This window comes from Pagrus pagrus, assembly GCF_965226575.1.
Source record: "Pagrus pagrus genome assembly, chromosome: 10".
Lineage (NCBI taxonomy): Eukaryota > Metazoa > Chordata > Actinopteri > Spariformes > Sparidae > Pagrus > Pagrus pagrus.
Window position 1 is genome coordinate 30,961,851 of NC_140194.1, and position 26,032 is coordinate 30,987,882.

General features: G+C 40.2%; 1 protein-coding gene across 1 annotated transcript in view; it reads right to left on the reverse strand.

Annotated features, from left to right (window-relative positions):
• Positions 1 to 3,269: 3,269 nt before the first annotated feature.
• Positions 3,270 to 26,032, reverse strand: part of LOC311263456 (synaptic vesicle glycoprotein 2B-like) — a 46,239-nt gene continuing 23,476 nt past the window's right edge. Inside the window, exons 4-15 of the mRNA XM_084363527.1 lie at positions 22,963 to 23,143; positions 19,878 to 20,029; positions 18,528 to 18,661; positions 18,040 to 18,129; positions 16,969 to 17,082; positions 15,723 to 15,811; positions 15,309 to 15,384; positions 15,071 to 15,159; positions 12,338 to 12,471; positions 7,334 to 7,534; positions 6,860 to 7,019; positions 3,270 to 3,605 (exon numbers count right to left, since the gene is read on the reverse strand). Of these exons, the coding sequence (XP_084219653.1) occupies positions 3,422 to 3,605; positions 6,860 to 7,019; positions 7,334 to 7,534; positions 12,338 to 12,471; positions 15,071 to 15,159; positions 15,309 to 15,384; positions 15,723 to 15,811; positions 16,969 to 17,082; positions 18,040 to 18,129; positions 18,528 to 18,661; positions 19,878 to 20,029; positions 22,963 to 23,143 (1,604 nt within the window). The 3' untranslated portion in view covers positions 3,270 to 3,421. The remainder of the gene's footprint in view (positions 3,606 to 6,859; positions 7,020 to 7,333; positions 7,535 to 12,337; positions 12,472 to 15,070; positions 15,160 to 15,308; positions 15,385 to 15,722; positions 15,812 to 16,968; positions 17,083 to 18,039; positions 18,130 to 18,527; positions 18,662 to 19,877; positions 20,030 to 22,962; positions 23,144 to 26,032) is intronic.

Here is a 26,032-nt window from a genome sequence, read left to right on the forward strand (position 1 = left end):
AAGACATACGTTTTCAAGGACTAACATTGTTATGATGTGCTAGTTTTGTTTGTAGTTAGCATGTATATTACATCTGACAAACTGTCACAGAAACCTGGGATTTGTGTTTCTGAAAGTTGCACTGCAGATACAATGACTACATAGTGTTGCTTGAAGGCCTGTGACCAAGCTGCTGTTTTTGACAAGTAGGGAGCAGAAACATGTCGGCCTTGAGATGATGTACAGTAGAAAAGGTTACTTTGCATGTAGCATATCCATTGGTACCAAAAATATCTCACACCCATTATTCCAACACATGCCTCCACGTGTGCCTTCGAGGAGAGACTCGATGGCCAGACACAAGAATGAACGCTCCTCATGATTGCATTGTTTTCTTGTATTCTTTTTATTTCTGTGAACCACCACACTGACCACAGAGAGTTTTATCTTCTGTGATCAAAGAAATGTCACCAAAACAGATAATTAATGCCTATCTCATAAAAACAGTGATGATAGTGCCAAAAAAAAGCAACAGTTTCTCACCTACATTGAGACACAGACAATATTTTTGGCTTTAAGATTACAGCCAAACTTTGATTAAAGCAAAGCAGCCAACAGCAGAGGTCGACGTTAAGATCTGCGTCATCTGCTCAGCAACATCATCAGTTCAAGCAAAAAGTAGTTTTGGAATACAAGCAGTAGCTTTCCACCACTGATAGAGGATCTGTAAATCTAACCAGTGATCATTTGTTATATAGCCTATCTAAGTGCTGCTGGTTCTGTCTTCATGTGATAAAAAATGACCAAGACCCAGACCATGTTTCACTTCACATTGAAACATACAAAGAGAGAACATTAGACAAACATGCAGTCATTTATACATCCAGTCGCAGCACAAAACCATTTGTAATAAATACATATTCAACATCAAAATGTGCAAGAAAAAACTAAACAACAAATCAATCATCTACACACCAGTGCTGACCTGTAGCTGATGTGGTGTAGTTTGCTTTGTAAGAGTGTTGATAAAGAGAAAGGGCAAAGCCTCAGTGGTGAACGTAAGAAAGTAAGAAACAAATAAGAAAGCAGGTTTATACACTGTCAAAACTTGGGATGTCATAACTGACCGCAGCTGTGATGGAAATGACTGTGAATGGATGGTGCTCACAATCATCACTCTACTGAAACTGCCAGTTATTATGCACGGGAGAACAGGGGGGGAAATGGAGCCAGTGGGTAAAATGAGCCACCCCCTGTCTCTAGTAACCATAGGAGTCATGTGACCACAAATTAAGGAAGTAGACTTCACATTACTGTTACTATTATCTGAAACAAATACACTTTTATTTTGCAGTAAAACCAATAAATGCAAAGAGTATCGGGGGGAGGACATCAACTGTCACAGAGAACAATCTACTGCTCAACGTCAGTAAAACCAAGGAGCTGACTGTAGATTTTGGAACAGAAGTAACAGAAGTGATGTCTAACACCACGTCAGTGCAGAGATCCAACATGAGCTCTTGTGAAACAGAGGAAAGCACTGTTTTAAACAGGTCCAAAGCAGTGGGTTGGCAAATTATATCTTCTGTATTCAACAAATTTAGAATAAACCTGTAAAAATTTCACGTTGTAGTTTCAGAAGCAGTTTTATGCTTTTTGGACTTGACAAGCAGTTTCCTATGTCTTTACACCGAGCTATCCTTGTCATGTTCCCTGCACATCTCTGTAGAGACACAGGATGGTTTTAACTGTTGCTTTAGATGGTAGAAGCTTTCTTGGTCAGTTCTCTACAAATATTCATCATGTTTTTTTTCTTCTATATGTTATGTTATATGTTATCTTTTGTCCTCCACCTGCATAATAAATGGCAGTTCTACTTGTAATAAAGTCATAATTTCATTCATTGCATCAACTGACAATATACCATCATTTTCAATTCACAAGCATTTTCATCCTCAGTTTTAGTGTCGGGAAGGCAGTGTGCATGCAAACAAGAAGACCAAACCAACTGTGATTTACAGATTCTTCCACGAGATGGTGCAATAATGCCATTATTCATTTTAGGTACCCAGGGCAAGTATGAGGAGGGAGATGAGACTAATTGTATGTTGATTAAAAAGGAAAGGGACTAACATTCACACACCCAACAGACACAATGTTATCTAGCTGCCATCTGTTTCTGAGAACATACCCATCCAAAACTCCAGGTCAGACAGAGACAGAAGAATACATGTGCACAGTTTTACTCGGGTACAGTGTTGTCAGTGTACGCCAGGCCAATGAGGAGGACATTAATATCAGACTGAACTCTGGGGGAGAGGTGATAGTAGTCATGCAAAACACACAGCGCAATAGATAACTGCTGGACTTCAATACACACATATGTAGCAGCATCACTTCAAGTAATTCCACCACAGTGCTCATTGATATTAAGCCTCTCTATGGAATGATGGAATGGGATGTAAGAAGTAATTAGTAGGCTTTATACTATCTGTATGTTTTTACTTATTTGGTAAAAATTGTAATTACCAAAAAGAAGACTTTTAGATTTTGTTTATCTCATTAGTGTTGAGACACTGGCATCTAATGTCATTCTTATATCAACAGTGTGCATCCAGTGAGTCAGACTACTCAGAGGCTTGAAGCTTAAATTGCTGCTAATATGTCCAGGGTATGGTTTTATCCTTTTTGTAAAATGAAAACTGTGCACATGGTCTAAAATCTTAGGTGAGGGTTGTATGATGGTTTTGCATACAGACAACATAAACAGATTGGTACAGTGTCCTGGTATGTGACTAAGATCAAGCCAGAACTCGAAGACGTCTGTGATAGCACAAGACAAGGAGACGATTATTGACAGCTGACAACTACACAGTGAAACACAAAGTAGAGGGAACTTTAAGTTCAGAGGATTCTGAACTTCAACAAGCCTCTTTCACAATTTCAACACACAGGCGCTTATCTGCTATAATGCTGAAAAGCTTTAAAAGTGGCAGTCACAGAAAACATTTGGCATTATTGCTCATCATGCATGGAAGTACTGGTAGAAAGACATGAAAATCAGTTAGATTAACATTATTCCTCACACCGTCATGTGGTTAGTAAATCCAGTGTGTGTTAATAAATGCATTGCATCATCAAGGATCAGACTTTCTTTCAGAAATAAACATGTTTTTTCTATATCAGCCTCATCTTTGAACACTTTTTGTGCACACCAAAACCCGTCTGCCCCCACCAGCCCTCCTCTGAAACCTGTACAACATGAAAATGGTTCACATGAAAAAGAGAGCTTGGCATTATACATTTAATAGGTGTATAAGTGTAAGGTATTTCCATTCTTGCTCTCTTTACAATGCAGAGTGAAGTCTAAAACAATTCAAACAGCCTCCAACATTAGGTGAATATGCTGTGGCTTCTCCCTCCCTTTGTGACTCAAATGACCTCACTGAAGGATTTTCTCTCGTGTGTCAGGAAGTCTGAGGGCCACCAGACCGCCACACACCAGCGCAGTGAAGGACAGCAGGATGGGGACGGCTTTGGTGACTCCTACAAAGCTGGAGAAGATAGAGCTGCCTAGAACTGCTGCCAGCTTACAAAGAGCATTCAGCACGCCAAATGCTGTGGCCCTGAGAGACAGAGACATAGACAAGACATGGGCTTTAGAAGACCACTTTATTAAAACTGAAACTTCCTCAATGACCTGTATTTTGAAGATCTTTGAAGGTCTATTTAGTAAGAAACTGCAAGAACTTGAAGGAAGCTCTAAAACTTTAGGGGGCAGCATAACCACTAACTGCTGCTCACTATACTCTTTGCTGTAGCTATCTTTGGCTGTAGCAGCTTGCTGCTGTCTATTAGCCAGCAGCTCAGTTCGCCTTGAAGCAAAGTGGCTCTATTAGCTAACAGGAGTCTGCCCGCACCGTGATGGGGAGTCACCGCGGTCAACAGGGCTCAGCTCGATCAGGCTCAGTGAACTTCCAGTGAACTTGGCTGGACAGCAGACTGGGACTGAACACAAGCCTCTGAGAGCAGAGACCAGTTTGAAGACAGGGGAAACAGTACAGAGGTGATTTACAGCGGCTCTGATCAGGATTGATCGAACCAGAGGTGAGTTTGATTTAGCTTATGTCCAGTTTGAATGAAACGTGTTTTACGATGAATTTATGAGACGATTAAGCTCATCTTAGTTCAGTAAACGAGAGAAACTTAAATTCAGACGGTGTACGGTTGTATTTTTTTGTTAAGTAAGGAAAAGAGGTGTCAAAATATTTCCTTTCTTGAAACTTTGTTCATTTATTTTGTTGACTTATTAGACTAAGTAGCAGACTCAGCTTTTACATCTCCAGGCTGAAACCACCTCTTGAGGTACAAAGTGCTATTATGAGACAGGACAGGACAGGCTAGCTGTTTTGCACGCTGACTTCAGTAGACATCTTTTCAACACAATAAAAAGAAGTCTTTGACGTAACAATACTGCTGTTATTTACTTGTTAAGGTTTGAAACTAAAATTTTGGCCATATCTTTCAAACTGCCACATTGACAGGTTGACGAAGTTTGTGTAACTGTGCATTCAGACCAAATGCGAGGCAAATTATTTACGCATCTAGATTACATACAAAGTCAATGAAAAGACACAAATTAGTAATAATTAGTAATACATTTAAAATACTGAACTCGGGCGACATTTTCGCATTACGCTGTGTTGTGTAAGCCTATCGTGTTGACATTCACACTGAAATCATGATATTGTGCTGATGTCCAGACATTGACCATGAACAACAATGGAGCAGAGGATAATAATCACTCATTTTAAAGGTCTCATATTATGAAAAACAGGTTTTCTCTGGTCTCTACATATATAAACTGGTCCTCCCTGAGCCTACCAACTCCCAGAATGAGGAAAGCAAACGAGTCCTGCATGGTCTCTGCAGCCCACCCACTGGTAAAACGAGGCTCCTACAGGCTGTTCAGATTCACTCCTGTTGTTACGTAACGAAAGGAGTGATTTTCATAGGCCGGGCTCCTCTGTGCGAAAACACTCCCCCCTCTCCCCGAAGATATCCGAGAGGGGGGCGTTCATCCCCGAGGTGAGGTTCGGTGTGTCCAGCGGTAAGCTAGCAGTGTTTCACAATGTTGTCGCTCAGAGCTAGACACGCAAATTGCTCTGTTGTTGGTTGTAAAAATCAACATTAGTGCCTATATTCTGTCCCAGCTACAGAAGAACAGAAGAGACAGTGGTTGCGTTTCATTGTTAATGACAACGTGCCGGCTACGGTTCCTGTAAGTCTGTTTGTGTGTGCTAACTTCTTCACATTGGACTGCTTCAGTAACGGGGTCCGCCCGCTATTCCGACATCCCGCCATTCCGACATGTCTCCGACAATGACAAAAAACAATGTCGAAATAGTGGGACGCTTGAAAAATAACTTTAATGCCGCTATTCCGACAATTAGAGGTCACTGTTGGAATAGCAGCATGTAACCTTCAGTAACGAGGGTCAGTACAAAGCTGGCTTTGCCTCGACACTGACCCTCGTAAAAGGATCAGTCCCAACCATACGGGACCCAGCAACTGCACCCGAGCCACAGGTAAGTGTCGCCACAGGTAAGTGTCGCCACGTTTTGATAGTATTTACAGTTGCCTACGAGTATGGTGAAGTCAGCTTGAAAGTGGCTAACTAGTTAGCGCCGCTTCGGTCCGCAATGCAACGGCGTTTGAAGCGAGTTTAATGTTAATAATATTACGAGGGAGCTTGGTTGTCACAGTAAAAAGTCTGGAAACGTGCAGACTGGAGACAGAGACTATGCGGACAGTGTCCAAGAGTTTGGAGACTGTGTTGGAGACAAACACAGCTTTCGCTAGCTGTTTTTAGATGTTACCTGTTGCAGGTCAGTGGGGGATGGGAGCCGGGTGGTTGTGTTGGGGAGTGGGGAGTCTCTCATGTAATGGTGGACAACACACAAATTCCTGAGTGGTGGCTTATTAAGCTTATACAACCAGTTGAACGACAGCATCTCGGCGAGCCATAGCGATACATCCACCGTAAACATTAGCACATGCTACCGCTAGCGTAAGTAGCATCCTCTCCCTGAGAGGGGCGTGTAGCAGGCAAGGCAGGCGCTGACAGACGGAGCTCATTAGCATTAAAGGTGCAGGCACAGAAACAGCTGCTCTCAGTAGAGCTCACTGGAGCGACTTTTAGACAGCTGACATTCAGGACCACTGATGGCTTTGGGGCAATACATTTTGAATACAGTGTTGTTGGACCTCTGACAGCTGTGTGAAATTGATGAAAAACAGTATAATATGGGACCTTTAAAATGCTTCTCAGCACTGAAAAAGCATTTTTAAAGTTTCTTGCTTGTTGTCTGGTGGACAGACCTGACGAAGCATGAATTCCGGCTTTTTACAAGGCGACATTATGATGTTATTTCAGCATCCTTTTATTTTCCCATTTATTGAAGTCAGATCACAGAGAAATCTCTTTGTTTTGGGTTCATACCGATGTGGTAAGACAGATTAGTCTATGTCCACTTCCTGGCCACAGTTACTACTGTATTTACTCATTTTATCATAACAATTAAGTAACTGCACTGCACTAGCGCTGGAAGCTGCAGTCATCCAAATGCAGGTCCAGACACTGAAATTCACCCAGCTGGGTGCTGCACGAGGAACGCGAACAAGAATTAATGATCCCACTATCAAACTCACACGAGTAACGCGACCCTAATACTTACTTTGTGTTTGGTCTGAACGCACCATTATACATTTAGACAGTGACACAGAATAGGTCAGTATAGTTGTTTTAGTGTCTTCATTTGACAAGTACATTATAAAAAATAAGGAAGATCAACACAGCTGTAACAATAAAATATGGCACCTTTTAGAAGCAGGGTACAGTTCCACGGTCACCACCTCGATGCCATTCCATGCAGCTACACTGACGCCACAGAACAGACACTGCAGTGCAATGATCGCTGATTGGCTGAAGCTCAGGAACAGGAAGAAGGTACAGCCTGCTGAAATGAGCATGGATCCACCTGAGGAGATCACAATTCCTTTATTGAGTCCTGTAGATTCCCACTGTATGTGACATACTGTATTGATACAACACTTTCTGTTCATTTTTTTTTTTTTTACAAATAGCTTCTGCTGGACAAGCAGCAACAACCATTGTAAGTCAACAGACAGAGAAAAATTAACACCTCTTCTAGAGAACCACTACAACCGCTGCTAATAACTTAAAAGCCAAGCGACATCTGTGACATTGAAATATCATGCTTGAAATGTTGTGTATATGTCAGAATAAAAGATCAACAACCATGAGTAGACGATGAACACTTCTGAGCATCACCTATGATCTTGACCCTGCCAATCTTCTCCATGAAGAGAGCTGAGATGATGTTGCCCGGCAACACAGCCAGACTGCCCAGGAAGCTGACCAGGTAAATAAGTACGTCGTTGTCCTCAACAGTGTCTAGGTGGCACCCGTGTTTGCTGTGCTCAAAGGAGGTGTTCTCCATCCTACAGTCGATGAATTTCTCCTCCCACAGGTCTACAGAGAAACAGGGAGAACATGAGACGTGATGAGGAGGGTCAAGGTTTTGTATGATTGAAATTCTGATGGAAAATTTGAATTTCATAAAGCCTTCTATGTTGCTGATATTTAGTCCTCTATACATTCTTTACCTCCTATATTTGCCATTGGGTAATGACTGGCATCATTTTAAACTCAAGTTGAAACACTTTAAAGGGAAAAGTCATTAAGTCATGAATGATCTGGTGCTTTTTAAGGTCCATCCAGGGAAGGGCACTGTAAATCTAGTTCCAGGATATGACAGTTCATACAGGGAGGAAATCAACAATCTTGCGTGGTGCACAGAGAACAATCTACTGCTCAATGTCAGCAAAACCAAGGAGCTGATTGTTGATTTTAGAAATAAGGAGGTAAAGACACACCCCTGTCTACATCAGTGGAGCTGAGGTGGAGCAGGTGACTAGAACTAACTTTTAAGGAGGAGCAATAGAAAGTATCAAAAATCACAAACTGGAAAGGAAGGCTTTACAGCGGGTCATTAAAACCACCAGAACATCACTGGTACCATCTACAGAGCATCAGTGACATCGGTGAAGCGAGACGTCTGCACAGAGCCCAAAGATACTAAAAGACAACACCCACCCAGCCACAGTCTGTTCACCCTGCTGCCATCTGACAACACATACAGAAGTATCTGCTGCTGTACCACCAGACTACAGAGCAGCTTCATTACCCAGGCTGAGAGGCTCCTGAACTCATCATCAACACCACAACATGAAAATAATTATATTTTTATGACTATAATGATAAATAAATTGAATCTTAAAATTTAAACACTTACTCCCCATGCATTTATCTGTAAACATGTACTAGACTGTTCCAGGTGTTGTTCCCCTCTCCAATCCACTCATTTATAAAGGACTTTACATCCAGCTGTGAGCGACCGAGCGACACACAAACACAAGAGGGATCTGCTGCACTAGTGATTTGAAACTTTGAAACTCACAGCAGGATGTAAATACCGTTGTGTATCTATCACGAGTTCTGTTGATCTTGTCTGGCGCGGCTTCTGTAGTGCAAAGGCTGTGAGGGAGATGCGCGTGAACGCGGAGCGTGCCTCCGTGTAAACATAGCATAGTGACTGTTTAGGCTAGAAAAATGTACTAAATGATGTCGTTTCGAGTAAACTCTGGATGTTGCCACTTCAGGACACTTGGATTGCAGCGGACGAGCAGTATGGAGGAATATTACAAAGTTTTTGTGTAGTTTTATGGACCTTTTCGTCTCGGGCACATTGACGCCCGTTATATGGATTTTTGCTGCGGGGGGCGGGTCTCCAGCTGCACTTTGAGGAATAAGAAACTACACCGGACTTCTCATCAGCATGAGGGTGAGTCAATAATGACTGAATTTCGTTCTAGAGTGAACTATTCCTTTAAAGAATGTTCATATTTCACCAAGTACGATTTTAGTTTGCATGTAGTTGTGTGTGAAATTGCTCCAGTGGCCACGACTGTGCTGTCAGGCGCACACAGTCTCCGCACGTACACTATTCCTTCTCCGGTCAGCTCACCTGGTACATCCTCACCACCTGCACATATGGACTGTATACATTATCCAAGCCTGGAAATAAAGTCAGTGACAGCTCTCACACAATCGTCACACTCCATATCCTCATTGTGAGTTCTAGACTAGACTTCAATAAATAAATAAATAGTGTTCATCAAACTTCCATTTTCAAATGATCTCCCAGGCTGAGGGATACCACTGATTGTCGTGCATAATGTGGGCACGTGAGGCAGTCAGTGTGATCGCTGTAAACATGGAAATACTGCGGTAGCATTCGTGCGCAATGCTGCATGCAAATCATAAAATTTTCGTGTGTACGTACATTTCCTCTTTTGTACGTACACTGTTTAGTTTAGCTATTTTAATCCCAGGGCTCGCCTCCCTATGTGCAAACCAAATTCCCCCCCAACACTATTTTGCAAGAGCCACTATCCCTGCATCCTGGGTTTAGCTCCACCCAAAACGATTGTTACTGGTTTAAAGAAAAGCAAGCCAGAGCACTTTTTTCCCTCGTACAGAATGAGAATCTCAGCAGCTGGACCTCTCTCCAGTGCTGAGATAACGCTGTGGAGAAAGGGCTGGCTATGTAAGGCTTGCCCCCTATTAGCTCATCTCACTTGAGTATATCTACCCGGGCTCTTCTTTGTTTCAACCTCAGTGGTAGCAAACATTTCAAGGCTGATAAGTTCCTTGCTTTAAGTTTGCCATTGTGCATTGTGTGCAGATGTTTCTCCTTTCATATGACCTGTTTGCTGCTGCGTTACCGTAGTGACCCCGCGGTGGTAAAAGGGGGGGCTGCACTTGATAACTGTAGACACTAGGTGGCAGCAGAGTGCTTGAATCCTGATGACGATGGTAAAATCCTAATGGCAGGATTTTACTTTATGCCCCCTTTGACTACAATGTGCTCAGCAATGGCAGAGTGGCGCTGTCCATATTTGTCTGGTTGACGGGAAGCAGATGTATTTAGTCTAACGCCATTTTACTATGACTGCTTCGGCTGATATTTCACTTTAACAGCTCTTCTGTGAACAAAGTTAAATAGACTAAAGATGTGTAACGTTAAGTTACTGTTTGTACTCGCATAAGCCTTTAAGTGAAACACACAGTCTGAGGTGTATGACTACGCCCAGCTCGACGCAGTGTGGAGATCGCTGTTAATTACCTTACCTATGACTTTTGGTAGCTGTTGTTGATTTTGTTCAAATACGCCAAATTGTAATTTTATGGGTCCGTGGGGCTAAACTAGCTAATATGTGCTGTTGCCATAGCAACTGCAAACATCATGTAACATTATGGGCTGATGGTTTGTGAAAACTGTAGAGTGCAGATTCAGGCTACATTGTAAATACAGATAAGATCCCTTGTATTCAGCACAGTATGCATGATTTTATGAGTTAGTAAACCAATAATAATACCTTTTGATAAATAATTTGGGAGACTTTGATTTTGATACAATAGACTATGATTGTTGCCACATTTTATTGTCAATTTCTTTATTTTTTATATATTTTGTTATTATAGTAACTAACTGGTGGAAAAGCCTAATAAGAGGTAATTTAAATGTGCATAAGTGGCCTTACATGTTTTGTAAAGGCAATTTTAAGGTAATCAGTATCCATGTTATCCATCAATATCCATTTTCCTAAGCTACTGACACAGTTGCGCAGCGCGCATTTGTAGTGATACTGTACAAAGGCTCTTGCTCTCAGTGTGACAATGCACCTTGTGGGGGCTGGAAGACCTGTTGGACGATGACCCATTAAGTGAACAAAAAGGCCCACTGCAATGCTAATTAGGTGTTGTTAGGTGTTGACGAGGGAGAGGGAGGGGAGAGCTGCTCAGGGCCCTGATGTGTTCACTGTAGTCTGGACTGCTCACATGTGCTACCTGGTGGTTGTTGGTGCACACCGCAGCTAATGCAAAGTCAGCTGGATAAAATAAATCCCTCCCTTTCTGCCATGTCGGTACCTTTAACGCCGCAGCAGTGGCGTCCTCTGAAAGGAGAAATGTCTGTATGCTAACCCATCTCTCTCATGTCTGCCCTACCTGCCGGCAGCTAACCAAAGACAAACAGTGTCATTCTGGAGGAGAAGAAAAACAGCCAAAGAATTTTCCTTTCAATTTAATCTGAGCTAATTCTTGGTAATTGCTTAATTTATCTATATAGCATAAGTAAATTATTTTTTTCAACCATCAATAGAGCTACTAGCTACCACCTATAAACCCATTAAAAGGGTGCCTTTCGGGACAGTTTAGACAAAAGGTTAAAACTGTTTTTGGAAAGTGAGATGTACTATAAATTGTATGATTAAACACTTTCGGCTCAGCTGCCCATTATCGGCATTGGATATATGGATAATAAGCATTTTGGCTTTGCAATGCAGTGACTGTCAATATGTCATGTCTTATGGTCAAACAGTTTCATATCATGTTTAATATTGACTAGCATGGGAGCATTGCAAATATATGTTTAACCTCTGTGGTTTTGAGTGGTTAAACATGTCTGAACAATGATGCCTTTTGTTCTGACTCCTGAATACTGTCTGAACAACAGGCACAATATTGGTGTCTGAGAATGATGGCTCACATGTGGCCCACTTGTTTCTCACCTCGGCCCAATTGGACCCACTTACAGAAAAACAAAGTGGAAATGGAGTCAATAATGTGTTTCAGTTCAAATCCACCAAAGCAAAGCGTGTAACAGACCTGCTGAATCACTGGAGAGCAGTGTGTGAGTGTGACCACTTGCGTCACCTAGGCACAAAAAGTACATGCCGCATGAAGGTGCAGTACAGGCAGCACAGGATGAATGAGGTACAAAGAGCCAAAAGGTCTACAACAGGAGCAGAACAGAGATGACTGGATGGTTCATTTATAGGACCTTCACCTTGGTGACCAAGGTTTGAGTCCCAAGAGAACCAAGTAGTCAGTAGTGACTATAACAGAAAGCTGTTATTTTAAGCAAAGCCCCAATGTTTTCCTAACCCACACCATGCAGTTTTGGTGTCTTTAATTCAAAGTTTGATATTGTTAATTGGGCCACAAAAAGAGACTGTGATATTTTGACAGGTAGGTGAGGCCAAACATGTTAGTGACACAGTGGGCTGGCGGGTCTGTTACAAATCAGAAGGGATTCAGTGGTTCACTTGCTTTGTTCCTATGAGTAAAACTCTTGCTATAACAAATCAATATTTAATCTCAAACCTGCATTTACTGATTCTTCCAAACCCCTGCTCCAGCTGAACCTACCTGTGTTATGGAAGACAGTGGAACGGATGGTGCAGTTCTCAAACACTGTGTCTGTGGACCTGATGTCCTCAAAGTGACAGTCTTCAAACAGTGTGTCCTCAAACTTCACTGACTTCATCTCTATACTGATGAACCTATGGGGATGGGATGGGACACACACACACACACACACACACACGCACACACCAACAGACAAAGAAAACATGGACTTCTATTGTAGCAGCTCAGAATCAGAAAGGACAGAATGGGCTCAACTGTGGTCAATCCAAGATGGCAACCACTGATAACGATGATGATGATTCATCGTCCATTCTGTCTATTTCTATTTTAATACTGCAGATCATAGAAGTTAAATAATATACAGTAGTGTAACATACTGTATATCTGCCCTGAAAACGTTTTCATGCGGAGGTGAAGCATCCTTGAAACACTCTCTCATTTTTTTTTACCGGGGCACGTGCCCCAGTAAAAAGTGTCTGGTGACGCCCCTGCCTCCCAGCTTAACAATTTGAGAGTTCTTTTGGGTTTTAGGCATTTGTATGCAGAAATGTTACATGTATCTTTAAAACCTGAGTGGCACACCCAATGTTGCATTGTTGTGAGCCATCTTCACCCTCTTCACAGGTAAACAGTTATCATACAATACTCAGCCTTCTGTCCTACCACTGCTGCATACACTTTAATGCACAGTGAAGTTCTAACATTGAGCAAGAGAGCAAGAGAAACGTAGGTGATTTGGGGTTGTTGAAACAAAATCAGGGGCTTTATCTTTCCTAACTTCACCCACATGGATAGTAAGCTTCTGGCTTCCGCATGTATACAAAATAAAAGTATGTTGTGTATAACATCTAAAAATAGTGATAAATTATAATTGTGAAGCCTTCATAAACCTTATAAGGTTTACTGTCTTCGCAATGTAATTCAGTGTGTTTTTGTTCTGACCATTAGTATATGCAACAAAGTGAATACCTGTAGACATATAGCTAATGTTTTATGGTTCCAGGGCATCACATAAAACACATACAAGAAAACACAGCATGCAACAATTTCTGATAACAAAATAACTGAGAGTGAAATGATTGATATAACTAATGATAAGAATTCTGTAAAGCACAGATGTCTTAAAAAGTAAGGCTGTGACTGTGTCTAACTGTTCTCACTCTTCCAGATAGCTAATAATGTTGGTGCAACCTGAACATCAGTACACAGTAGTATGCAAAAAGGTAGAGAAAGTGCAGTAGCTTTATTGGATAAAGTGATATATTTCTGTAAAGAAATTTAGTGGAGATGGTTCTTGAAAAAAGTGAGTATTCTTCTCTAATACTCACTGAGCGTTTACCACTGTTACATTCTATATTGGATCCAAAATTCCTCCATTATGAACAAAATAAGCATGTAGTAGATACCTAGCTTTTGTAGACAAAGAAGTTAAATAATTAAATAGACATGTTGTAGTTTTTTTTTTTACTTTGCAAGCCTGTAAAGACAGGATGAAAATATATATATATTTTTTTTACTGTTTCCATGTTTGCTATGTCAGGGGTTCCCAACCACTGGACCATTGAACAGTACCGGGTCTTGGGTACCGGACCGCAAAAATCTAGTTGTAAGCAAGAGGGCTAATGTAATTGCCATATAAAAAACTCCATTGTATTTTGTTATTTATTTTCCTGGATGTGCAAACATTGTTATTACATTTGAGGCAAATCATTTTTATTAAAAACATAAAACGTTAAATAAAAAAGATTTTATTTAAATGAAACTTGATGCAAATGCTCCAAATCCCTTGTGTGTGGTGTGCAGGGGGAAGCTAGCAAATTAGGCTATGAAGCCATCAGAGTACAGAGAACTTGGAGACAAAACATCCTGCTCTTAAGGACAAGCCAGTGGAGGTGGAAGTCTGCAACTTCAGTCAACGTTGCTGCATTGAAACCTTGTATTTGCTAGCAAATCATATTGCCAAGGCATCCTTCTGGATTAAAATGAAAAGAGAATAGGGATTCAACACTGTGGTACTGAAAACCAGATCAGACGGCAGCAGCAGGGAGCAGGCCCAAAAAGCTGCGATCAAGTCAGACAGTTTTCCAGCAGCCTTCAGTCTTTACATGCAAGACAATAGTTTTCATTATTGATCTGTCAGATATTTATACCGCCTGGGCTTCACATCTGAATGCTCACATCCTATTTGCCAGAAGTTTTTGTGTTGTTAATATTTCAACAGGCTGAATTTAATTAGTCCAATGTTAATATAGAAACAATTCATTGTGCTGTTTATAATATGAATCGTCCATAGCATGTATTCTATTAACAAAATAGCCTAAACCTTCTAAATAGGACCAATGACATAAAAACTTCTATAAAAAGTTTTTATAAAATGTCATATAGTTGAGCCAATATCTAAACCAATCAGCTGTTAGATCAGAGCAACTGCAGCCTCCTCGATCTCATATCTTTTCGTCTGTTTTCTTCAGTGTATTGAGTTGCATTATGCTTTTACAATGCTTCATATATTTTAACATGACATTAGTAGTAGATTGCCATCAGATGTCCATGTTGTCAAAAAGGTTGGGAGCCCCTGCGCTATGTAAACTGAATTCAGTCAATAAAGAGATGTTTCAATTACTATTTATCTCATGTTTTAAATAGAAGATATATTAAAGCACAGAATAAGTATATATACCTCAAATCTGAAAGTAAATATGTCCATTTGAAAGGTGAAACAGTGAGACTTACTTGTCATGGATGTATTCCCCTTCTATATGGATCTGGTTCTCTAAAGAAAAGTTAAAATGGAAGTTCACCACTCGTTCTCTGTGGAACACCTAAACAGAGACAAGTACATTGATCAGCTTCCTGTGCTGGTATTTACAAACCCAGCAATGTCAATTCAAAGCATGAATACGCTTATTAGTTTAGATCAAAATCTCACCAAAGCAGGACACAATGATCTGAGTTACTGTACATGGATTACCTTGACTTTGGACTCGTACTCCTCATGCTGAAGGTGTTTGATCATGTCAGGGAACCAAACAGACAGACCATAGTAACTGTGACAAAAAGTAGATTGAGAGAAAACAGAATCAACAGAAGGTGCATGAAACAGTCAACTGCAACCCAAACAGAGAGAGTGCAGCCTCTTTACTTCATTGGATTCTTGTTTCTTTGCTTTATAAAAGTTTTAATCTTTACATGACTGTGCTCTTTGGGGTAACCTTTGTGGACCAGCAGTCTGAGATGCCTATCATGTACTTGCAACATACCTGCTTTAAATTGGGCTATGTTGTCTATTGCAACATTCTTCTTCTCTGTTTCTTCATGATCTCCATCACTCTAATGTTTCCTATATGCCCAGATGATGGTGTAACACATGACTTTGTAAACTAACCTGAAGGCCATGCAGAACCAGATGATGGCCATGAAGAGTGTAGCAAACCTCAGTTCTGCAGACAGGAGAGACGCCACGTTCCTCAACACCTGGAACAAATATGCATATACCAAAGTGAATCAAGAACCAATATGCTCTCTGATAAACCCATCAGAAATCTTGCTACAATGCTGTGTTCTGCTGGCAAACCCTTGGTCCTGCAATTCATGTGGATGTCACATGGCACACACCACCCACCATACTAGAGCACTCCCCAATGGCAGTGCATGACCGAGGACAATGCACCATGACACATTACAGATTGCTCAGGAATGGTCCGAGGAACGCAACAAGGATGCTTGGTCAGGTTGGGATCAGGGGGCATCACTGTTCTAACAGTATGCTTACACGGTGTTGTCTTTTAAAGACTATAATGCTTACATCAATACAAATTAAATCAAATGATAATTAGTTGACTTTTAACAATTTTCTATGACCTAACTTATTGAATGAAATCACTTATTTTTATCAATTAACATTAACTTTTAAACAAAACTGTGCTTATTTATTGAAATAAACATATACAGTATGAACTTAACTGTTATATACAGCTATGTAGATTCTAAATTATAGATAGGTGACACCCTCGGGCACCTGAAACCCTCCATCTCATGGTTTCCAGAGCCTTTCGAGCATTGACCATTTTGAGTTGAGATGTATTTTACGTATCTGATGGCTTTTAAATCTTACATCCATCCAAGAAGTTGTGAATTAAAGCAAATGTGAAACTTACCAGTGGCATTATGTAAGACATGAAGTTGCAAAGTACACATTACAATATTTAATTTTCTTGAATGTAGATTTTCAGAAATAAGGCCCAGTCACTCAAGCATATCAAATGGCCAATTAACTTACATGGACATGGGTTTAATTTAAGCTTCTTCCATGGAAACTTTGTGAACTTATAATGCCATTAGTGACCAAACAAAGCTAATGAGCCAACAAGTTTGCCAAATAAATGGCAGTATGGTCGTTTTAATTATATTAAATGAAATAGTGTACAATGGTGAACAAAATGCCAGGAGGAGAAACCACAACAGTGGAGAGAAGCTCTGGGAGCTATTGTGACTGATTGGCCTGTGGTCCTCTGTTCTTTGGGGCTCTGGAGAGAAATAGGCAAACAAGGAAAGAGTACAAAAACAAACCCACATCCACCCTCCTCTCAGGGCTTAACAAGTGAGCAAACATGTTGCTAGTTGCTACATACCAGTTTACAGAGTGTTAGTGAGCGTACAGCCCATCGCTGTACAGCTGTTCCTGTGGCAGCTTGAATTTCAATAAACTCATCCTCTGCTGTTTTAGGAGCCTTGATGTGAGTCACCTGAAAAGACAAAATACAGTTTAAAAAGAATATCTTCTCTGTGTCCGAGTGGATACTGTCTAGATGTATTGATTTTCACAGCTTTGTACACACTTGAAAGCCACAGTGTGCCCATGCTTCTCAGCAGGAGCAGTCAATTCTGAGCAACATGTTTTACTGCTGCTCATCTCTCCAGTCAAAGTGTCACCTTATGAAATAATTTGACATTGTTTAAAAATATTTTTTTTTTTATTTGTTGTCCAAATCTGAAGCTAGCCAACCGCCAGGAGACAGTTAGCCTAGCTTAGCACAGACACTGGAAACATGAGGACTTAGTCTCCAGTTTGCACTGTGAAGGTTGTGTGACAGTTAAGAAAAAGGCCAGCTTATTACTTACACCACATTCCACATGACAGCTTGTTGTTTGTACACGTTTATCCCTTTATGGACTATAAAAACAATATATAGCTAGTATGTTAATCACTAACATTTACAGGGGCTGGTAGGGGGCACCTTTGGACAGAGCAATGCTAACTTTTCCCCCGTTTTCACTTTTTTTCACGCTAAATTAACCTCTGCTGGTTGAACATTGTATGGACAGATGTGAATGGTATCGATCCTTTCATCTGGTGCTGAGCAAGAAAGCTAACAATTGTTCCTATAAAGCAACCTTCCTGAAAAAGATGATACAGATAAATGGTCTGCTCACCTTGTCTATGCCAAAGACAGGGACAGAACATATCTACCTTCACATCTAGCCTACATGAATACTGTCAGAACGTTCACGCTGAACCTTACATTTTTAGGTTGTGGGATCTACAGCACAGTCCATTATTTACCACGCTTCTTTGTACAGTGTGCAAACTGTGCCATGACTACATTGGATGTTGCTGGTATCTAATCACTGCTCATCTGTGCATATCTGAATAATATATTTGTACTCTATTTCATGCACATTGTTAAGCTAAATGTACTCACAGTAAAGACTTTTTCTGGCTGTCCCTTGGCTCTCCAGTTGGTGTCATGGACCTGCTTCAGGATCATCCATGCCTCATCATGCTTGGCATTCTGATGAGCATACACACAAACATAAACTCATGCAACCAAGCATACAGACAGTCATGTAAAAATCCATTTCGAACTTTGTTTCCTTGCATTTTCTCCTCAGAGTCCTGTACATGATGTACATGCACAAATTTGACCCTGCTCTCTAACACCATAAGTTAGAGGTAGTGAGCACTGAACCTGAGTGCAAAGCATGAAAGGCTAACATGGTACTCCACAAAAATTAAAGCAGTGCTCAATTAGTATAAATGTGTGATACATTATCGATTGTCTTCCTGGCAGGAATCACATGTAATATGGTTATCTTTTACATTACTTAGTTAAGATGCTTCAGGTCTAATGAAACCTTTGAACTGCGAACTGCTAGTCCTTCATCTAGTGTAAGCATGTCTCAGTCTCACCTCCAGGAGGAAGCGGGGGCTCTCAGGCATGAAGGTAAGTCCGACCAGAGAGGCAATAGCAGGAAGAGCTGCCACCAGGACAAACACCCGCCAGCTGTGGAACTGGAACTCTGTACCCATACTGAACCCCCAGCCTGCGTGCGCGCACACACACACACACACACACACACACACACACACACACACACACACACACACACACACACACACACACATTTTGAGTTTTTCTGGCCAATCAGACCTCCCTTCAGGTTGATGTCAATCAATCAATCAATCAATCAACCAACCAACAAACCAATCAATCAATCACATTTTATTTGTATTGCACCAATTCACAACATCTCATGGCACTTTCCAGACTGAGCAGGTCTAGACCATACTCTGATTAATTTATTTATCAAAAGACCCAACATTTCCCACATTTGATGTGACCCAATGTACTCATCACACTGATTGAACACTGGACTAAGTTGCCCAAAGTACAACAGGATATCTGGCATGAGAAAAGATTTTCAAAATATAGAAAATGAGGGCTGTGTCATTAGCTCTCTAACAATCTATTATTGTATGTTTCAGAGCCCCACACCTCTATACCTCCCATCTCTTCCAACCGCTCAGTATCTGGGGTCAGCTGATAGAGCAGGTTCAGTCTTTTAAATACCTTGGAACAGAGATAGACACCTGCCTGTCTTTTTCACAGCATACTGGCTCTGTGTCCCTCCACCTGCTGAGGAAACTCAGGACTTTTCATGTCAGCAAGGACATTTTAACACTGGTTTACCGCTCACTCATTTGTGATCAGGAAAGCCACCCAGATCAAAAAGGACCCTTTTCGCCCCCTCCACCACTCCTTCTAGTTCCTGCCATCAGGCAGACAGTCCAAAGTCCCACTGGCCCGGAAGAAATCTTTCATTCAAAAAAATGTTTGATCAGTTGCTGTTTTGACAGTCCCCTTTTGTCTATCTATCTATCTATCTATCTATCTATCTATCTAGACTATATAGCTTGATTATTTGATTATTTGAATTTGTCATTATCTTTATCTTTTTCAGAATATTTCCTTTCCTTAAAACTTAAATGCTTACATTTTTCAATTCATTTTTTCAATTACTGGAAAAGACCATAAAATCTGGAAGGAAAATCATATATATTCAAAAAGAGTACCCCTCAAAGACATAAACAACTTGCTCCTCTTACCCCTCCAAATGTCATTTACTATCAGTGGATTGTAATATCCAGAACATTCTGCACCTGATCCAACATTAAATGCTTAAATCAAGTCAAGATCTGGTTGCAATTCTGAAAACATTTTGATTTAAATACAGTCCAACCACAAGTTAAAGTTCTTACCATATCTAGGTATGATTCCCCAAGCAGTGAATGAAGCGTAGATCCCACCGATCATCCAGAACATACACAACCAGGACAGGTGCTCTCCTCTCTTGTCCATCTGAAGGAACTCGGAGAAGTACGAGTACACAATCGGCACCGTGCCACCAATACTGAGAGTAGAGAGAGTGATAATGACAAAATAAGGAAACAAGGAGAGTCGCAATTAACTAATAATTTCAAATACAACCTCAGTGACATAAACCTTGACACAAAGCAAGAGATAGATTTAGATAGACATATGAAGAAATATATTTCATTGCCATGACAGAAGGACTCTTCCTAAATTTAACATTATTAGAGGAACCAGAAGTCATGTCGTAACAAACTAAAACTGAAAATAAAAAAAGCAGAGTTAAAAGGACAATTTTCCCCTAAATAAAAAATACATATAGGAGATATCGGCTGTAGAGATGTCTGCCTTCTCTCAAATGTAATAGAAACTACATAACACTCGGCATGTGTTGCTCAAACAGACAACAAAAATACATATGAGAACCTGTTACTGTTACTACAGAAAATCCACAGACCTTGCTGTGAATACTTTCATGTAGGACCTATTTTCTTTTTCCATATCACCTTGCGCTAAGCTAACTGAGTTAGCTAACATCACAGCTCAGCCAAGGAGGAGGCCATTCATGTTTACATCTCATGCTGTGATGAAGACCAGCCTCTTGTCTATGACTCGATGCATGTTTCCTTCAGACACAGTCAGCAGACGTAGTCCAGTAGAAAGAAAATAGTTCCTACATTAAATAACAAGGTGTGGATTATCTTGAGTAAGAGGGTCCTGATAACTGGAAAGAGACATTGCTGTTAAGTTTTCAAGTTTTCAGTTTTTTTTTGTGTGTGTTTTTTTTTGGCACCATAAGCCCAGTGCCAACTAGTGCCATTATACTGGAGAAAAGGCAGACATCTCTACAGTTGATATCACCAAAACTCTGCACCTCACACCAAAACAATCTAGATGGATAAATAGCACTACAGGTGAGAGGAAACATTTTGGAGTGAACTGTCTCTTTAAGATAACAAAGGCTCTGCTGCATCTGTGAAAATTGTTCAAATCAAAAAGATATGCAGATGTGTTATATCGGCAGAGGTATGTATGACTAAGTATACCTATGAGGCAAACAGTGTTGTGGTGCAACATTGGTCTTCTTCTTAAACTGTTAGTGATTGTGTATCACTTTCACTGTGCTGTGCTCAGTATGTGACCTCATTTCTGAGTCAGCGAGGCTCCCTGTGGACTACAGTTATTCTGAGATACTCTGCTGTGTCACTGGGATAAAATACTAAGCAGACTCCGCATTTGGATTGTGTGGAGCTTTATGTGTTGTATGATCTTCATATTGAAACACTTCATCAGTGGCTGAAAACATTCTATGACACTTACGAAGCTATAATGCTGTGATTTGATGTTACATATTGGTGGCTCTGAGTGACAGCAAAACAGACCCACAGTACCCAGAAATCCTTTAACGTGGAAGCATACCTCACATTACAACACACTGCAGGTTTATACCAAACTGTTTTAATGGATACAAGAGGAAAGTGATCTACAAAAGATCATGTCCTCTGGAAAGGTGAAAGTTTGAAGGACCTGGGGAAGAGTTTACATTCTATACTCACACAAACTACACCCAGTGTTTTTACATGGTTTCTCAAATGTTTTAAAACTCAAAATCTAATGAAAAAAAAAAAATGAAATAAAACAGACTAAAAAGAAATTCAATTTATTAAATCATTAAATGATTAATTTCTTGATTCTGTATGTTTGATGGGAATGTTGAAAGGTCTAGTACAATATTGTAAGAAGACCTTGACTTTATATAATATATTTCTTATATGACTTATCAATAATGCCAGATTTACCATTGTTTTTTGTAAAGTGACATATTGAAAGAATACATTGTGTAATGATATTATAGACATAGATATGATACATTTTCCTTATGATATATACAATCAGTGTTGGGAAATGTTACTTTTTGACTTAACTCAATACGTTACAAGATTACTGCCATTAAAAAGTAACTTGTTACTGTGTTATTAACGCGTACTTTAGAGTTACCATACGTTATGGTAAAGCCCTTTGTGACTTGTTGCACATTTTGGTTGTATTGTCCAGACGGCATGTAGCCAACTGTACATGAACCTTTGAATGTATTGACTCTACTGTCATTTTGTGGCCTTCTTTACGGCCAACAATCAGTAACTCTGCAGGAGGAATGACAGACCTAATATAACATTTACAGCTCTTTATTCTGCTAACAATCTGACAGTGAACTGGGCAGAGGCAGACAGTATCAGGCACAGCTGTTTCAACGAAAACAATATAACACAGGCTCTTATAGCCAGTATATGATGTTTAAAAATGCAACTAATGAACCTGTAAACTATAAGGGCTTATAGAAATGATGAAGCACAAATATGATGAAAGTGCATGGGCTTTTTTTTTTTTTTTTCAAAACACATTCCTACATACAAATGATTAAAGGGCAAAACAGAGTTGTAGGGCCATATTAAAAAGAAATCTGAGATTTCGAAAATGAAGTAGTGTGAGGTGGTGAGTAGTAGTAAGTTGCAAGCAGAAAGTAATAAGAGAATTAAGTCATAAGATTTTGAGAAATAAGTCGTAATATCACGGGCATAGAGTCGAAAATGAATATTACAATAATAAAGTCGTAATTTCAAGCTACACGTGCACTGACACAACTGTTGGTTTACCCTCAGCTGAGCAGCAGGAGAGAAACAGAAGCAGAGCAAATGCTTCAGGGATTTGATTTGATTTTTCTGGCGACAAAAGGTTTAGACTGTCATTTTTCCAGTAATGGACTATTTTTATGAGAAACTTTAACGGATTACTTAAATTGAATTACTTGTTACAACAAAAATGTAATCCGAGTACTCTAACGGATTACTTTGTGACAAGTTACTGCCGCCACTGTATACAATTCATGATACCGTGTGTTTTTATGGTGTTTAAGTGGAAACAATAAATCTATGACCTAACTTAAAGGAGAGTGTGTGTGTTTGTAAATGTTACCCTATGCCAGACAGCAGCCTGAAGAAGAGGAAGAAGCCATAGCCCTGGGCGAACGAAGACAGGAAGGCAAAGATACAGTTTATAGCCAATGCCACAATGAGACAGCGCCGACGGCCAACCTTGTCTGCCAGACCCCCCCACAAGAACGCCCCCACCATCATGCTGAGAAACACCATCAGACCTGCACAGACAGAGAGAGACACATAGAGGGTGTTCAGACCTGGTATCAACATGAGTCCTGAATGATCCTGGTGGGCAGCTCTGTACAAATACAGGTGTGAACACCCCCAAGATGCAGCGAGGACACATTTGAGATCTGATCTCACAGATCACATTCAGAGGTTGTCTGGGCCACATGTGACCACATTATTTTAGCAGTGTGTACGCACATGTGTGTGAAGAAGAAGAAGAAGCCACGGCAACAGGTAGAATGGATTCCACACTGTCTGATCTCCATGTGCTTCGGTGTAATGTAAATGATGTGTCTGTTAACCTGCCAGTGTTAGCAGCAGCTGTTTGTGAACACACTGTCTGTTTCAACTGATCCAGCCACTGAACTAGTGACCACGATATCACCAGACTCCCTTAACAAATGGTGTGATTTGAAGGGTTGTTGAGTGAGGAGAAACTTAACAAACTTTGTGAAATGGCTACAACAAATTCTAAATCATTGGTGCCTTCCTGAAAATTCAGCATTGGATCAAAATTTGAAGTTGTTCCGTTGTGAAAAGTGTCAATCTTCTGTTTTCATATCTGAAGTGCATCCTGTCTGTTTCTGTGTCTGAAGTGCGTCGTACCTCCCAACAGCTGTTTGAACACACCATTTCAACTGATTTAACCAGATGTATTAAAGAATGTGACATATTGACTGTAAACATTTCATAATTTACAAATATAGTAAACAGTAAATAATAAATGATATTTTCTGTCACTCATGGAGACTCCCTTAAAGAAAAAAAAATCTCAATTTTGAGACTTGTTTTGTCAAGAGAAACTTTATAAACTTTATAAAAAACTATTCCTAAATATTTGGGCCCACTTGTTAATTCAGCAAATGTTGAACATGAAGATATTATATATACAGTATATTTGTGTGTGTGTGTGTGTGTGTGTGTGTAGAACAACGTATCTGTTTGTTCCAGTGATATAGGTGTATATTTGCATATAGAGCGGGTAAGCGGGTCAGACGCATGTCGAGACGCACTTTAATGTGTTAATTGAGCTGTCCACTTGTGATCAGGTCACTCAGCACAGGTGGTAATAACAAAACTGAACAGCCTTATAACAGAGGTTAACTGTGCGCTCACATTAGTCATATCAAGTAACAAAATGATAATGAGAATCTTAAGCTACACATTCCCTTTGCTTTTTTTTTCATCTGTACATATTTGCACATTTTGGTAGACTCACCCTATAAACACCATCATATGACTATCATTATAGTCTATGTTCTGCAACTGTTGGCTAAGTAACTAAGTAAGCATTTTTTTTTTTTACAAAAAATCTGAATTTTCCTCGAAATTAACTATAACAGTACACTTGCAGCAGCTCATCCAAATCACCTTTATGTTATCAGGAACAACTTCCAGAGTGTTGTGTTGGTTTAAATGTCCAACCTGTCTAAAGTTCATTTTAGCCTTAACATTTCAGCACCTCGGTGAGCAGTGTTTTTCTGCCTCTGCTTCAGTAAGTGGTGCCAGAGAGTGACACGCTGGCACCTCAGTATGCAGATGGCTATGCACCAGGAGAGAGCTGACTTTGTGATGAATCATTAGGTCTTAAATTATAACACTCCATCCAAAAATGCTGTACAACACACACACATCATTTGAAATAAATGCACCTGAAGACTTACGTTATGACAACATTCAGTTCCTTTCTCTAGCCCTAGTAAGAAAAAGCTATAATGCATGTCTATTTTCAAACTGCGTCCCTGGAATATGGGGCATCGCTGAAATGCTGTACAGCTCTTTCCAAGGTCAAGGCAGAGAGTATCGATCACTCTGGCTGTGTCTGCTGACTCACAAAGCAAACACACACACACAAGCTTGTTGAAAGCGCTGCTCTGGACCAAACCAGGGTAAGGTGGGAGAATGTGGGAAGTGTGAGACAGGAGAAGAGCAGAATCTGGAAAGGGAGCTAGTGTAGGAGGAGAGCATGGTAGGGAGAGAGTGGAGGTGGAGGGGATAAACAGTTGTTCAGTTTCTTAAACTCATTCCCAAAACAACAAACAGTTAGCCAAGTTCAATTAGTAGGAAGTGTTCAGTTTGCATGAACTCACAAAACACAAAAGTACAGAAGGCAGAACAGAATTAATTAACATAAACCCAGATACTGTTTTGAGCCTTATGTGTGTGTTATGTGATAAATGCCAGCCACACAAGCTCTGGATCCCAGTGATCATGACTTTAAAGCACTGATCTGACCCATACCATTTCTAAAAATGTATGCAAAATTATCCTAAATAAAAAAGGGCTATAACATAAAATAATAAATAATATAATAATATATCCCAGTCTAGGCCAGAGTAAATGCAAAGCTGTTGTTGAACAGTTTGGAGAACAGACATGGTTTCGGGCTCTTTTGAAAGTTGGTCTGATTTCTATTCCCAAACAGTCTTTAGGGGTGTGAGCACACTCAATTATTTATTTATTTTTAATGTTTTAATGCAAATATCAGCCTCCAGATGACCTGCAACTGCCCCTATTGGCTAGAAAACACAATGGGTCCACATCATATAGACTTACATGGTCCAAGTTCTAATTTAATAACAACATCAAGATTCTAAGATGTCTGGCAAAAAAATGCCATTTGGTGACCTCAATATGCCCTGTCTGAAAGTAATGGGGACTAAGGGCTAAGGTGGAAAAACTGCAAAAAAAAACAACAAAAAAAACCTTGCGAAATCAGTCATCTGGTGGCAGGTAAGGAGGCTTAGGTTGGCTGTTTTAGGCCACAGGGCAGACATAGAAGCTCCCAAGTGGTCAAATGAGGTGTCAATAGTTTGGGGTTGGCAGCCTTCTTAAGTGACTTGCAGTTGCAGTTTAATGGCATTCTTCTTTTTTATGGA